This window comes from Chelmon rostratus, chromosome 13, assembly GCF_017976325.1.
Source record: "Chelmon rostratus isolate fCheRos1 chromosome 13, fCheRos1.pri, whole genome shotgun sequence".
NCBI classification, from domain to species: Eukaryota; Metazoa; Chordata; class Actinopteri; order Chaetodontiformes; family Chaetodontidae; genus Chelmon; species Chelmon rostratus.
In genome coordinates this window covers 2,747,768-2,764,769 of record NC_055670.1, presented here as the reverse complement: position 1 = coordinate 2,764,769, position 17,002 = coordinate 2,747,768, and the positions used below count along the sequence as shown (strand labels likewise).

Here is a 17,002-nt window from a genome sequence, read left to right as displayed (position 1 = left end):
TTTTGCATGTAATGAGTTCTGCTACATGTTGTGGGGGTACGACTCTTCAGGGAGGATTCAGTATAATGCGTTTTGATCAACGTGACATAAGCTATTGATAATGCTGCAAACAGCAGACAATTGCACATAATCATTACAATAGTACCAAAGGGTTTGCAATTTGTTCAAAAGAGTGAGAAATTGCTTTTATGAGGTGCACAAGTAACTGGGTAATGTGGAGCTCGAAGAGGGAGCTTTGAGAATTTCAATTCTGATCTGAGAAATGCACCAAACTGAGTACTTTTGTTTTATATTCTTACAAGATGTAAATAATTTGGTTACTTCTTCTTCCAAATATTCCATAAAGTACAGAGAAGCCAAGGAAAATGAAATAGAAATTGTAAATAACTCAAATGGCTTTCTCAAAGCCTCCGTGTGTCTGTCCTTGCACATAAAGTCCTCCATTACCGAATAGCTGAGGAGCTGACTGTAAGAGGCAGGCAGTTTAACGTTCCACAGCTGAGGCTGCAACTATTTTTCTCTTAAGCAGCTAATAATTTCTTTTAATTTATAATAATCGTTCAGTTATACAGCAGATCTCAAGCTGGGGGGCAGGTCCCCCCTGTGGAGGGGGGCATAGAGCCACTGCAGGGGGGTGTGGATGACCAGGGGAAAAATATGGAGTGAAACTAAACTGAATTAACATGATTTATGTAAACAAACAAGAGGTTGCTGGTGCTTTCGTGCTGATGTTTATTCCACTAAAACTCAACTTGCATCCCGTTCTATTAGTTGCTTCCCCTGTCATTCCTAATGATGGGGGGGGGGGGGGGGGGGGGGGGGGACAATAAAAGCTAAAGCAAACATTTACACAAGCTCAGAATAAAGGATCGTGATAGAAATTGAGAAAACGAGCATTAAACAGAACGTGGAACACAGCAATACGAGAGACTTCTGTATGGAGCTAGCACTGCCGATGCTTTCCAACAGCATCATTTTTCTGGCCAACAGTCCATAAAAACCTTTATTCACAAAGCTATGAAAGGAGAGACTGTTTGTATTTTTTATTTTTTGGCTTGATAAATGAATTAAGCGATTAATCAGAGTTGTCATCTATTAACGTTCTGTGAGGGATTATTGTGACTAATGCGTCAGCAAGTCTACAGGCCACAAAGAGATTATTAAAAGCAAGAAATGAGTAACTCCGCCATTCTTCACCTGTGGAGTGGTTTCAACCATTGCTTCACTGATACGCACAAGACGGTGCTCGACATGCTAATGGCTTGCTTTTGTTCTGTCATAACACAAAAAAACGATGTCAAAATATATGTAATGTTCTGTTATGGGTCAATAAAACACTTCAAAACCATATGCATGGCACCTTTATAGCGGCGATAAACCCCACAAGCACAAAGGCAGCCTGTTGGAGGGTGCGTAAGTTCAGTCAACACAGACCACAGAGTCAATAATATCAAAGGGTACAGCGATAGTATCTGGTAACAGAGCAGCCTCAGACCTCTGTGTGGTATCGATAAAGCTTCATATGATACCTCGCATGGACTCACAGGCCGGGGGGGGGGGGGGGGGGGGGCTCGGTGACCTCTGCTCTGCGATAGCCTGAACAGAGCCGAGGTATCGGTTGACAATTAGTCCCAAACGCTGGCTGAATTCAAGGAAGCACACATCAATACGAATGATTGAGAAACGCAGCCTGGTTTACTGTAGCACTTCATTTCTCTGAACACTGCATATACTCTAAAGGGACCTATAAGCATTTACAGGCAGCCTGTGAGATGCTTTACTGGGCGATCGACAGCTTTAGTGATTATACACATCTCATCTACCAAACATTAATTATTCAACCCTCATTCAGGAATGTAGTGAAACAGGATTTGTGTTGATTTTCTGTAGGATCGCTGGGAGCAGTGTGCAAAACAGCTTGGCAAAGACATGGTAATAATGGGATAATATCTTGCTAACAGAGGGATAATAATACCCTGTAGTAATTAGAAAGGTGGCAGCCATTAACAGCTAATTTCTTGGTAATAACATGATGATATTATGGTTGAATTTAAGTAATAGGGGAATATGAGTGGTTGCATCTGTGTTTGCAATTTTACTGCGTTTATTAAATGATTTGATTGTTCATGCTTCTGTCCAAAAAGTAGGCAGTTTGCTTTAAAATGCTCCAAAATGAAAAAGAAGCTTAATTATATCACATCTATGGGGCATCATCTGCTTAAGAAGATGTATACAAAAGCATCGTTTAGCTTCAAGTAAAAAAGAAGCTATATGGATTTCGTGGGCTTGATTCAGCTGAGACAAGAGGAAAACATGTTTGTAGAGAGCGGTTCACGTGGAGTGGTATGCTTTCGTAAGCAGCAGTTTTGCCTTGAGTAAATGGTTCACGGGGGTTCAGGGAGTGTCACACCAGTGCCAGAAGTTGATTGATTTTCGGTCTTTACATTGCATTGTGTATGTGAGCGTGGTGGTGCACGGGCAGTCACTCAAGACAGGATACATTTCTCGATATGATGCTGTGTCACTGTGCTGCTCTCAGTCTGATTCGAGATATTTACTGGCTGAAAGCGGCTGGAATAGGATGAATAAGGGTGGAACACACCACAACACCATGCAGGACAACCATGTTTACGCACGGTAACAATATCGACTGCAGCTTACCGACAAATGGCTCCAAGCCAAATCAGCCGTTTTTGCATTGTGGTTGTGTAAGAGCGGCTTCCTGTTCTTTAGCGCGGCTCGTTGCTGTGTAGCAGGCCCTTCAGATAATTCCCCCCCCGAAAGCATCATAATCAATATCAAATCACAAGAAGGCCTGTGTCTAATTCACAGGTAATCATACAGTGCAATTACATAAAATAATAAACTGTGCTAAGAATGTGAAATGTGTTCAGGCAAGTGCGAGCAGGCCTCGGCTTGAATTTAACACCTTTTTTTTTCATCCTGGAGTCTGAATGCTCAAAAAATAATCTTTTTTTGTCTCATTTTTCGTCACTGTAAGCGTCTCTTGCTGATTATTGCATCAATCTTATTGGTACAGTCGATACAGAGTGGGCGTTGATAATCCTTTCAAACCATCTGCCAGTAACACTGAAAATAAATAGAGGATGAAAGTTACAGACTCCACATCTATCTGAAGCGTATTCATTGCACTCTGTAGACTGGGAGTTGCTGCAGCATCACTGTATGACCAACACAGCTGCAAATGGAAAGGCCTCCACTGGCGCCACATTCATCACAATAGATTTTTTCTGCTCCCCAGGGACCGGGCAGAAATTATTTCTCTAAATAGTCTCATATCATGTGTCTGTTGTATTTTCTTCTTTCTCATTACAATCAAAAAACATTTTGTCCTGTAGACTGAATCTGCGGGGCACTGCAGGGCGGAACAGCGTCTTTGTACCATTAGCTTCCTGAGGACTGAATTCTGACAGCAGAAACACACATACAGCACGCCACTTCACCTCCTTCTGCATCCAATAATGGTGGCTGACATAATGGTGAATATTGTGACATGATATAAATATGTCTCCTGTCATATCACAGTATAGTGCTGTAGATAATTGTAAACAATGGTGTCAATAAATGAGTGCTAATTGATTTTGCAACATTATTGCATTAAAGTAAATAATAATAATTACTTTCATTTTTCAGCTATTTAATTAATTTACATGATTTGCTAAAAAGACATTCACGCCTGGTTATTTTCTTTATTAAAATATTTCAAATAAATACTGTGTCACAGAAGCACTCTCACACCACACTTTCTGTAGTGTGAAGGTAAAATACTTTACCAACATTTCAAGCATTCAAATAATGAGTAGAAGACCTGAAACAACAGTGTGAAGACAGCAGCATCTGCACAGCCGAATAATTCAATAGAAATGCGTCAGAAGAGGCAAAATGCTTTGAATGGATAAAATAAAAACAGTTAAAGTCTCTTCATTTCATGTCTCTGCAGGGCTGCGTCAGGCACAGATCATGCAGAGAGCTTTGAAATGCTGTATTTACTCAGTTGAACTGAATAAACACAGCCCTCTGTAGCAGCGCTCTTTATCCCATATGAATCCATTCTGATGACTGAGACTAATTGGGGTGAAAATGTAATCTTGTTGGTTTTTCCACAAGTTTTCACAAGTATTCTGTCCAGAACGGAACACAACATCTGACAGCAGTTCCATCCAAAATTAAAATGTACAGGAAGGTAGCAACTGCGCGTGTGTGCAGAGTATTTGTGAGACAGCTGCGTTTCAGTCATTTCTGAAAGTGATTCTGTCTCATGATGCGTTTTCATTAGACTTTTTTTTTAGCTTCAGACCAGATTCAGTTTTCTTCTAGTTAAAATGAAAATTCTGCCACTAATTATTTTTAATCCAGTTTTTAAAAGATGACATAAAACAAATTGATAATAATGAGACACACAAATAAATTACAATAAATAAAAAAATGAATTAATAAAAAACTGTCAAAATGACACCCAAATTCAGTCTACATGCCATGAATATCAAACAAAACTTTGGTATGTTTTGTAGGAACGGTTCACCCTCGTGTTCAGATCAGAATGACATAGAGAGCAGCCTCGTCATATATTCACACTGTGCTATTTCTGTATCTATTGTCATTGCATTGCATCATTACAGCGTAATCAGTAATATCACGTTGTGAGGCCAGCCCGGCTGTTTACACTGCACACTCCTTCCAGTTGGTTTTGTCTGAGAAGAAATGTAATGTATGTTTAAACGTGAGGAAAAGTGCCTGCGTTGTGGCATTGCAGCGTTCTGCCTCATTTACCTTTTGATAAATTCATCAGGCCTTGAATATGTACGGCAGTAGGTGTTCCTTGAGCGCCTGCATCACATTCATTAGCCGAGTGAATCTCCAGGTGCATCTTCTCCATCACACACACACACACACACACCAGCCGTCATCTCTGCCAGCCCTGCACCAGCACGTTCTAGGTGCTTCAGATGGGAAATAATTAGTTGTGAAGTATGTACTCGCTGAGCTAACTTGAAGCATGAAATTTTAAGTTAATATATGTGTGAGGCTCTTCGCCACATCGGAAACCGATTCTAGCTTATTAAAGATGGATGCATGGTGCAGCGGTCTCCACCTGCTGCGAGGGAATCACGGAGAGCGTAGCAATATTCCTCCCACGGACCTGTGGTGAAGAGTGTCATATCATCTGGTAATGAAAGCCCCGGCTTTTTCAGGCCAAAAGCAAACTTTAAAACACTCGCGCTTCCACTCGTAGCAGGAAACGTTCCCTTAAAAGACGCGTCACACTGGCCGACAGCGAGTGCATACAGCTGATGTGCCGGGTGAAGGAGGCTGTCTGATTACTCTTATCGGCAATGCCAAAGAGGATGTGCAAATCAGTCCTGTGTCTGTACGTGCTGAGAATACTAATATGAAGCTACTATTTAAACCATTAATAGATGTTTGTTGTTCAACAGAAAATCAATCCTAAACTCTTTTGGTGATCGATTTTTTTTTTTTTATCAATTTAAAGATTTTCAATAAAAAATGCCATCTGCAGGTTCCAGCTCCTCCATTTGACATTTATTTCTATATTTGAATAAACCAAATGATTAATTGATTAATCTAAGCAAACTCAAAGTGCAGGCCTACCGTTGGCAAGTGCAAAAGACATGTGAGACTTTGGAGTTACTATAAGAGGGCCTGTTCCTCCTCTTCTCTGGGAGGCAGCCTCTGGCCCCAGCACCATGCTATACTAAGCCAAGTCCCTGACTAATCTGAACACTGAATGCACCATGACTGCATGATGGAAACTGATCGCCACCCTCCTTAACTAACTAACCTGCGCATGGCTTTAGTGTTAGCCGGAATATCCAGTGTTTTGTTTGCAGGGCACTAACAGAAAGTGTGCTAACATACAATTCAGCGTCCTGACATGGCCGTCTTAGTTGTTCATACGAACCCTCTCTAGCTAGAGAGGTCAACACGGCCGCTAAAGTCAGTAACAAACTTCAGAGCTTTCAGTGGTGGAAGTGTGCGTAGAACTGCATACAAAGATCAATGTACGTTTGAAGACATCACACAACCCCTGTGTCACCTCATCACTGTTCACACATTTAGTGCTAGTGAGCTCCACACAAATTTCCACTCGTGGCCGATAAAGTTCAATTGCACTGTGTTAATAAAAAAGACTGACAAAGGAAAAAAATGTAATTTCAATACATTTGTGAATAGCTCCTCTGCTGCCAGTCATTTGGCCATTAGCCTGTAAAGGTCGTGCCAATACAGTATCAATTAACTTCTGCTGCAAAAGGACAGGCTGAATGCATCCAGTGACGTAGTTGCCATTGTGTCTTTGAAAAGCCTACAGAAAGTGCAGAGGGACTTCTGAGAGGAAGCGGCCGCCACCTGACAAAGGCCACACAAAGCGGCCATGACACACGTCTGGTCGCCCCCTCCACCTGCAGGAGTATTTCACCATCTCATCTCAGCACAGCATGTCAGAGCTGATCATAAAAGAGTAGAAACCTTTACAAAAACCACAACACAACCCAAACACTCACCCTCAGAGAGAATACGCACATTCATTCATTGTTAGGAATCACTTCTTGCATTTTTGACATGACAAATTTTCTACATTCCACATAAATAGCGTGTGACATGGGCACTAAACTGATAACTTTGTCATTCTTATTTGCAGGGCCGGAAATGAAAGCTTTGTCCTGAGGGAGCAGCTACAGGGAGAGATTATGGAGCCATTAAAAGCATGCAACAATGTGCTCACCAAAAAGCACTGAAGTATGACCAAAAGACTCGAAATTTAAATAATACATGATTTATTTTTTATAAATTGTGTGCATCCAAAATGGAAAGGTTCATCCCCTGGGAGCAGGAATGTCCGTAGTAAATTTAAGTCAGAAAATTTTGACAATCCTCAAATTAGATTTTGTGTAAAAGTGGAGATACAAGCAAGACTGTCCACAGGAAACCTCTTGGAAATCTGTCCCCTTAGTAACCCATTAAATATAGAGTTGAGCTGGGTGGGATTTCTCTTTGTTCAGCCGTGGTGACTTGTGGTGGCGCCAAGTACGGTGGAAAACAAGGGCATTACGAAAAACATTTCCATTACGATATATGTGTTGCAGCTTCAGGAACAATGCCAATTCAAATCCACATACAAGAATCCAAAATAATTATATAACAACAGGAATGTGCTGCAGAAAGCCAAAACAAACACATTAACAGCAACCACGCTGCTGATACAGATATAAATGCATCAGAAAAAGTCAACACAACTGACGCACTCCAGGCCTCTAGGGGGAGCGCTGGGTGGAACAACTTGATTTCGACGTTTGTTTTTGATGCAGGCAGAAACGTGTAAAGAGTAAAGAGGCGACGTAAAAGAAAATGGCACGTAATCTTTAAAATTTGGCTGTAGTCTTTTTCTTCCAACATCGAAAGCACTGTCTCATCTTAAACTGTTAGTTAGCGCTCCCCCTAGAGGCCTGGAAGAAGACTTCTCTGTTGCATTCTTTTTCAGAGTTTGCATCATTTCTGTATTTGCAGCATTTTTGCTGTTAATGCATTTGCTTTGGCTTTCTGCAGCACCTTTGCGTTGTTGTATTTGGTGTAGATTTTTGTTTGTGTTTCTGAATTGGCGTCGTGTCTGAAGCTGCAGTACATTCCTCCAAATGGAAATGTTTTGGGCCGTCGTAGCGTGTTTGCCCTTGTTGGCCATCGCACCTGAGGGTCAAAACGCAGCGTTTCAGAAAGCACAACATGTCAGAAAGCACAACATTTCACCAAATACATTTCACAAAACAACAGAGCGGCTGTCCACTTATCAGAAGGTCGGCGCTTCGATCCCTGGCCCCCGCTGTCTACACGTCCAAGCATCCTTCGCCAAGATGCTGAACCCCAAATTGCTCCTGATGCTGTGTCATCAGTGTGCGAGCGTGCGTGTGAATGGTTTCTGCTCGCCACCAGTGAATAAATGTGTGCGTGAATGGGTAAATGCTGACTCGTGTTGTAAAAGCACTGTGAGTGGTCTTAAGACAAGAAAAGCTCTATATAAATACAGCCCATTTACCATTTACAACATTTCACAAAACATGCCATTCATTTGAGCAAACACGACATTTCAGATTACAGAGAAGGAAGAACAATGCTTGTTGTTTTTGATTGGACAGAATCCAGGCCCCTGGTGACACTTCAATGACATTTCATTGTTCTATTGTGTCCTACTCTCAGCAGTGTCATTTCTTGAAAGGATGTAAGAGGAGATTGAAATCAAAATGGAACATTATAACCGTTCGTATGACGTAATTCTTGATATGCTTTCAACATATCATGCCTTTAAAAAATCCTGTGGAGCCCTGAAAGCATGCAGACAGAATCAGGACTGAGGAGACAGTTACTCTTCTACAAGTGACATCAGAAGGGCTCGTCAGAGCTGGATGAGCTGGCATGCTAGCACATGCTAACACATGGCCAGGGCGTCATCAGTTGTCCAACAGCAAAACAACCAATCACAGCAGAGTAGAGTTTAGAGCATCTCTCCAGCTGAGCCATTCTACCACTGTTCTTTCTAAACAGATATCTGCGTATGAATGCACGATCTGGAGTCAAGGGACAAGATGTCGGATCATTAGAGTTCTGGTTTCCATTTGTAGGCCGAGGATTATTGACCAATTGCATTTGTGGGGACCTCGGCTGCATGCAGGTAAACTGAGGAGCACAAAAGACGAGGAGGAGGAGGAGGAACTGCGATCTGGGATCCCAATGGCTAACTTCTGATGACAATTTAGCTTTTATTATCTTATTATTCGTATTTATCTGCACTCCCACATGCAGATATCTGTTTATAGGCAATTGTCATTGTCGTCAGAACGCATCTCAAGTTGCTAATCGCACTGTAAACAATGAACGGCCCACGGAAGAGGAAGTCTTGGTACAGATATCTGCTATCCGGATATCCGCTGGCTACACCGTGGGCTAAATCGTCTTCAGACAATAGCCGATGGCTTCCAAGATCTAGCACCAACCCACCTTCACACGCTGAGTAATCCCTGAATTGACTTGGGTTCCCTCCAAATCACAAACAAGAAGTGCTGTCCCACCCTTCTCATAATCTGAAATGTCCTTGGGTGCTGTGAAATGTTGTTTGACCCTCAAGGCCACCATAGAAACTCAAGCCATTTAACTCTTTCCTTTATAAAAAAAAATAAAACACACACACACACATTTTATGCTAAAACACAAAATAACTTCCTGTTATGTGCCTAAATATCAGGAACGCCTCAGCTAAGTGCAGTATGTATACCAGAAACTTAACACACTGTTAACAGTGGCCTGAATATCTGTAGGATTTCTCTTTAATATGGGTACAAGGAGTTTAAACCTGATGTTATCTGTGCTTACTGTTCCCACTGCACATTTCTAAAGGACTTTCTGCAACATGGGTTAAAAATGAAAAAAAAAAAAAACCCTTCGACAGCTATTAAAAGCAACCATGTGGATGATATGGACAGATTTTCTTCAACAAGACAACAGGGTTAGCACCAGGGTCAATTCATCTGATGATTGTTTTCCTGATTAATTAAATTATCATTTGATGTATAAATATAAAGAAATTGCAGAAAAGAACACTTGCTTTCTCTGTCACATCAGCTATATTCAACCCCGGCAAATATTCACTTTCCTTCACATTTGAGAGGCTGAAAGCCTTTTTTTGTCATTTATGCTTGAAACGACTATAAGGATGGTTTATCAAAACTGTTCGATTCTCCATGAAACAACACACACACACACACACACACACACACACACACACACACACACACACCACTGGAAGCACTCACGCTATTAAACACAAAGCTCGAGCTGCCCAGCTTCAATATGAATCGGCAGCCTTTGGGGAGAAGCAGCAATCTGCGTTTCGCGGACGCGTCGGCAGGCTGTGGCAGCGGGTGGGATTTTCACGGCCGTCTGTACAGTACAGCTGTGGCCAGTCAGCACTTTCTCTCCCCCGACACACATCAGCAAAACATGCCCAAAGAGCGACTCTTGAAAATACCACGGCGAGCGCGCGTGGAAGTGAGCTGAGGCTGCGGGCAGAGCGCGCGGGCTCCTCGCGCCGCCGCTCACTTCTCAGTGGAGACAGATGAACCTGTTTGCTTGACCTTCATCGCACGCCCCAGAGTCCACCCCGCACGCCAGAAACACGGGCGAGGACGCGCCAACAACTTGTTTATCCGCATCACGCAGGCACAGAGCGGGCGTCCGGGTCTCCGGGCAGGCCCGCTCCTCAAAGTGCACTTCAAATGACCAACAAACACGCAAGATGCGCCTCGACAGTCACGATGCCCTGATAGGCAGGCAAACTTGGCCGCTTTGAGCAGCTTCTGTCTGACAGGCTGCGGAGCAGAGGCGCTTACAGGTGAGCTGAAGGTAAAATACTCACAGTGAGTGGCGGCGGACGCGCCGCTGAACACGCTCAGGGTATACAGGGTAACCATACGCAGCGGAAAAACCATCTTCCCAGCGGTGGTGCGGTATTATCCGTGTCCGCAGAGAGGGGAAAAAACAGAGGACAGGTGCCTCCTCGCTCCTCCAGCACGGAGGGTAAGAAGGAGTCTGCTGTGGAAGAGCAAACCGCTCCCACGACGCCGCTCTCTCTCTCTCTCTCTCTCTCTCTCTCTCTCTCTCTCTCTCTCTTTCTCTCTCTCTCTCTCTGCGAGGCACGGCCCACCTCTCTCTCCCCCCTCCCTCCCTCCCTCTGTTTCAGTCTACTGGCAGAAGAGGAGCATCGCGATGCCCGAGCGCGGCTGGAAAAATGCAGAACAATAGCGAAGATCCGCGGAGAGGAGCCGTGCGCGCAGCGGCAGTTCCTCCCGTATGTGCGTCTGTGAATTCAGATAACTTTCTCGTAAAATAACGAGGAGGCTTTGAGCTTGGAGTGATGTGGCAGGCTGCTAATGAATTCATCCTCCCTGAGACTACGGGTGGCTTTTGTATGTGAATTATTGAGAAGCATCTGATTGGGGTGATTTCCATCTTGTCATGTTTTGTGCAAAGAGCAGCAAATCTCTGTCTGAAATTCAAATTTGTTTAATTGGCAAGGCCATAATTATGTACCAAACTGCCAATGTGGCACAAGGTTTATAATATACAGCATGTATGAACAAGACTTCCAGTAGACAGCCCACCCAGGGCCCACAATCACCAAGGGACCCTATTAAGGAGCCCATAAGTCAGGGGTGGGGGAGCCGCAGGGCCGTTTGATCCAGCCTATGAAGCAATTCATAAATACAACAAAAGCAACCCAGAACAACAAGTAATTACTTTTTTCTGCCATAAAAGGAAACAACATAAAATAGTAACCTAACACGTCCTCCAGGGTGGCCCCTGAGTGCAACACGCACCTAGCATCACCGCGTTGTCACATTTATATCTGTCTGCCTGATCTGGCCTTCATGGTGGACGTTACCGAGAACCTCTCAGAGCTGAACCTCGAGCTCCAGCAGCTTCTCAGCTCTCTGCTTTCTATGTGAAATCACCTGAAGTGAAATTAAAGCTGCGACAGCTGCAAAGAGGAAACACTGCATTTTGCTGCTCCGCGAGAACAAAAGCTGCTCTGACACCTGAACCTGTCAGTGAGTGTGAAAACTCCTTCAGGCGATCGGTGAGAGGTTTGAGGATGGGGACAGTAAAGAAAAGGGATTGAACATATTTGCAGGTTAATGTGGAACCGGCTGACTGTCTGACGACCTCCAACGTGAAACCACTGAGCTGTAAATCAATGACGAGCTCAAAGCTGCAACATCTCAACAACAAGTTTGCATCTCTGTCTGGGACGACCTGCTACTGAGAGCAGCTCTGTCCAAACCCGACTCTTACAAAGACCTGTCAAGACCGACTGACCCAAACCTGGAAAACCAGCTGTAAGTAGCATCATCGTCATCATCATCATCATCATCACTACCATCCGGCATCAGACACCTCGTCAGAGAGAAGCGGTTCCAGCCATCAGATTAGAGGTTAGTGTGATATATGTGTTCAGTACTTCAGTATGACCCTCGAAAGATGTCGTAAAAATTGAAATGGCTCTTGACAGGAAACAGGTTTCCCTCTCCGGCACTAAAGGTTACCCTGTGCGTCTGTGTGAGCCGCAGAGGGGCGTGACAAAGCGTTGCTGGTTGATGAGCTGGGAATGAGAGCGGGCCCTGTGTTCCCACAGTGTTATCTGTCTGATTGTCTTTGAAGCAGCCCTCTGACCTTCATTTGTCATTTCTGTTCCGGTTGACTTTGCAGCCTTTTGGAATCGTTTTCTAAAATACAGAGTTTAAAAAAATTAAAAAATGCTTCATGTCATAATTCATTGAGTTTGCCACAGATCTTTGTCCTGTTTTGAAGTAGCGGCAGTTGTATTTTTGTCAGGGAGACGTGCAACTTGTTCCCCAGTGCTGCGATCTAAAAGGGTTAATCTACTGCAAAAATGGAGAGGAAACAAGAATCTGATGCACAGACCGGCAGAGAAGCTTTGAATTTTGGTGCATATACTGCCAATTTTTTTTTTTCTCATTTGTAGCTGCAGACTAGTTGACAGTTTCCAGCTAGTTTCCAGTGTTTTAACCTGATATCTGTGGGGAATGTGCTGCTGCAGGGCCAAATGACCTCAGCAATGTGGACGTACACTGCGCTGTTACACTACAGAATAACAAAACAACAAACCGGTGCAACAAATCATTAAATGGAATAAGAAATATGATCCAGTTTACCTAAATGGTAACAGTGAGAACCATTGAAGAACAGCAATAATAAAAATCACAAGAGGAAGCAGATTTGGAAGGAGCTCATTACAGCTTAATGTGTTATTCTGCTGCTTTTCTCTCTGGCTGCCTCGCTGCATGGATGGCGTGGTCAGCTTTTACCCCCAAGTAAGTGCTTAATTGTCTTTTGGCCTGACAGAGTGTCATATTCTTGGTGTCTGGGTCTTATTCTGCTAAGAAGCTTGATTCTTGTGTCTTCATACAGGCTGCAGTCTATCAGGAAGTGCTGCTCTGTCTCTGCATCTTCTCCTTGGCAGAACTGACTCAGTCTGTTTTCTCTGGGTTGCCAGGTTTTTTTTTTTTTTCTGTGACAGCCAGTCTCTGGCCAATTTGTGGTCACTTGTGTGGTCACTCAGTCCCACTTGATTAATGTCTTGCTCAGTTTGTGATTGCTCACGCTGGCCAGATAATCTGCTGCTCCACATTGTCTGTTCAGTGTTAGATAGCGTTAAAGTTTACTGGGAGTTTTGTTGTAGCTGTCCAGAGGCTGGTGCACTTTTCTCTTCCCGTAGGCCGTCCACTGTCAGTTGGGCTGAGCTTCATCACCAGCTGGTTGAGGGAACTTCTCTCCATCTTCTTCGTTGGCGAAGCAGAGCTTGGTGAGGGTACAGCATCCGCTGTTGTATTTTTGTGGTTGACTAATGTGTCTCTATATTGATTAAAAGAGATTTCATGTTGACTTGATTTCATCTATTCATGTCATGCACACAATAGCAGACAATCGAACTATTTACCCCCTTAATTCAATACCAATTTGCTTTATTAGTGTCACCATCATTACAATATTGCCAAAGCACAATGTACAAAGATTACGCTGAAGCAATATTCAGAATGTTTTAAAATGAATTAGTATCCAAGACACACCACTCAACACCACGTACACCACCCAACATACACTGCACTGCACCACACGGCTGTGTTACCATATTCCAGCGGAAAAACACACTCTTGAAGATAAATCCATAGAGATAATATATACGATAAGAAATGTAGTTTAACAGTGGTTCTTATACGGTGAGAGCCACAGAGATAAAAAAAAAAGAAGAATTAAAAAAAATAGTAGAGAGGGTAGATTGTGAAGAAGCTCAGCAGAGTTTTTATGTGTTGTTCTACTGGTTTTCCCTCAGGCTCTGACACATATTGCTGCTTCCCTGGCAATGTCAGTTTATTCCCCAAGTAAATGCTGAATTTTGTTTTGGTCTGAGAGTGTATCAAATTTGTGGCTCTTCCTGTGTACAACCACATCAATATGCTACAATAGCATACAATAATGAAAGAAAGATATATGACTTCCAACATATCCTTAAAGAGATATTACAAGATGGCATACACAGCCGTTTATTTGAATTTGAATATATGGTAAGAAACCCAGAAGAAAGAGACATCATGAAAAAATCTTTTGGATGCTGATCCATTGATAAATCAAATCAGTCAATAGAGAGGGTCCTGGAAAGTGTAGTTGGTGCACTTCAGGAGATCAGTTCCAATGAACTCCAGTGTAGCCCAGAAAGTTGTTATTCAGTGCAGGTCAGGTCAGGTCAGCGTGGGAAGAGCACACAAAATCAGCATAAGTAGAGAGTAACATGTCCATGTTTTAGAGAGACATTACTCTGGAAATCTAGTACACACCTCTGGATCCTTTACAAACACTGTGTTACCCCTAATTACTATGTCTGCAGTATATCGTTAGGACTGCATTAATGTTAAAAGCATGGGGCTTGTACCTGTAATAGAGCATTTATTTCTATACATTTATTATATATTTTATGTATTTATATGGTAATATTTTTCCTTTTGATTCAGCCTACATTATTGGTGCCACTTGGAGCAGCTCAATAGACTACATAACATGATCATATTATCACCTAAACAGTGGATATGACCAGACCCAGCAAGAAGACGCAGACGCTAAAAAATGTTAAAAGATGCTAAATGGTCACAGAAAAAAACAACGTAGAGGAGAGAACTGAGGGGGTCAGGTGATGATTCTACGTGGATACGAATGAAACGCTTCACATCAAGTGTTGTCATTTGATCGACTGTTAACACAAAAAGTTTTGTTCAAACCAGGTTGAAATCAACATCTCACACCTCTGGCACAGCAGGCTGCTGCACCTTTCCTTCCTTCTTTCACCCGCTCTTGAATGCAGTTTGATTGCAACGTCTTGGCCCGTTAATTAGCATCAGAGAAAGCTGCCGATGAGTCGGTGGAGCGGGGAAACTGCAGAACATCCCTCTGCATAGCTCTCCCTGCTCCCGAGGAACGCCGTGGATTTGCATTTTTTTGTGCAGTATTTCTATCTGCTGCCAACACTGTTTGTTACCACGCTGCAGTGATAGCAAACTCCACCTGCCTCCAGTCACATAGTCACGTGAAGCTAACATTAGCAGCTTTACCAGTGATTCCAGGGGATGCAACAAAAAAAGGTGGTAAGAGGCGACCTTTGCAATGAATGCTTTAAAGCTACGCTATGTTACTTATATTAGTCATATTAGTCCTTTTACTAGGAACTCATTTGCAATAAAAACTTTAATCTCATGGGTTTTATTGCTGCTGCCTTTCTTGGTCTGGTATGACCAGCAGCTTGTAGCGGCTAATGTTCGCAAACCTTAGATCTGCTCTGCTCGTGCTGTAAAGCCACCTTTTAGCAAATCCAATTATCCTGTGACAGCCTATCCTGGGAGACTTTTGACCAAGTGTTTGGCGCTGAGCTAAGGTTTAGGTCTTACTTTCATTTGCCTCTTGTTTTTCTTCTGGAATGCCCGCTGAAATGAATTCATTTCATCACTCGTTTCAGTGGTGGACAATGTGTGGAGTGGTTTGTTAGCTGCCTTAGCAACAAGTGTGTTGGGGTATAATTTCTATGTGTGTGTCTAAACATCAGAGTGTGTATATAGCTGTTATGGGTCCTTGTACTTGGCGGGGCAGCTGGAAGCCGTCTACCTTGCCTAGTAGTAAAGTTTGTCCTTGAACTCAGGAAGAGGTTTTCATCAAGTGTAATTGTAATTTGCTTTCACCTGTTTCTTGGTCAGTTGGACACTGATTGTGAAGGAGAACACTTCCCTCAAGGACACGATCAAGAGAAGTGCTCGGGCCCAAATGTGAAAGTTCTTTGCATCTGAAAACTCTTGCTCATCCATCATCTGTAAGAGTGAAACTCGCTGCAGTGTCTGTGTTTCCCAAATTAAATTCTCCACAGTGGCTGCATCAGAGGACGATTCACTCAGTAGTTTTGTGCCAGATAGAGGATCCTGACAAAGCTGCAATCAGAAAGGTGTCACAGATTCAGGTGATCTGTGAGCCCCAAGAAGGGAAGCCTATACTTTGCTCCCTTAGATAGCCTTGGCAACACCATTTCACAGCTGCCAAGTGGACAAAAGCCCTGCAATTGCAGCGTCACAATGGCAATTAGACTCAGCCTGAACGATACTTGTGTTTTCCTGCATCTTTATGTGGGCTTTTGTGTCCACGTAATGCAAACATACTTCTCATATTCAAACAGCCTACAGCTGTAGCCATTGAAATAAATGTCCCTAAATGTTCCCCTCCTGAACCGAGCTCCAGTCATGAAAGGATCAAAGGAACATGTTGCTGCAAGGAGCCGAACACGAGCAACGCCACAAAAGAAGAAGGAAATGGCCGACTGGCATGGTCAGCCACTTCATTTTAATTGCATGGATTATGGAGCTCGTTTCCAAAGCTAATGTTTCTTGCTTCATTGCCTTTCACTTCCCTCCCTGCTTTATTGCTCTCTCATAGCTTTTCTTTCCACTGAAAAGCCAATTAAGTCCCTTCATGCTTTCTTTTGAATCACATGGGGTTTTTTTTGTTCACCCCAAGAAAGATGCCCACATGGTAAATGTGGAAACGGTTGTCATTACTGAGTAGAATCCACTGACCAGAGGTTTGCAGAACAGTCTCTCTTCCTCACAAACCCCTGGATTAAACAATTACAGAAAATCTAGTTTAACCCTGAACAATAGCTACTGCTTTGTCCCACTGATCACATGGTTTCCTGGTTTCAGCATTGACAAAAGTTTCTCCTTCCTCTGTTAGAACCTGACAAAACTCCTTGGTTTTGTTCCCCAGTGGAGACGATATCAATTGTCAAAGCAGGGACGGAAGAAAATAGCCTCTGGAAGTGTTTGAAAAACAAACCAAGTCAATACTTGCTCTGCAGTCACAAAAGCAA

General features: G+C 43.1%; 1 protein-coding gene across 1 annotated transcript in view; it reads right to left on the bottom strand.

Moving 5' to 3' along the window:
* The window catches only part of LOC121615845 (contactin-associated protein-like 5), a 71,707-nt gene extending 61,131 nt beyond the window's left edge, over nt 1-10,576 (bottom strand). The window contains exon 1 of the mRNA XM_041950315.1: nt 10,442-10,576. Coding sequence (XP_041806249.1) covers nt 10,442-10,514 — 73 coding nt within the window. The 5' untranslated portion in view covers nt 10,515-10,576. The remainder of the gene's footprint in view (nt 1-10,441) is intronic.
* Between the last annotated feature and the right edge of the window lie 6,426 nt (nt 10,577-17,002).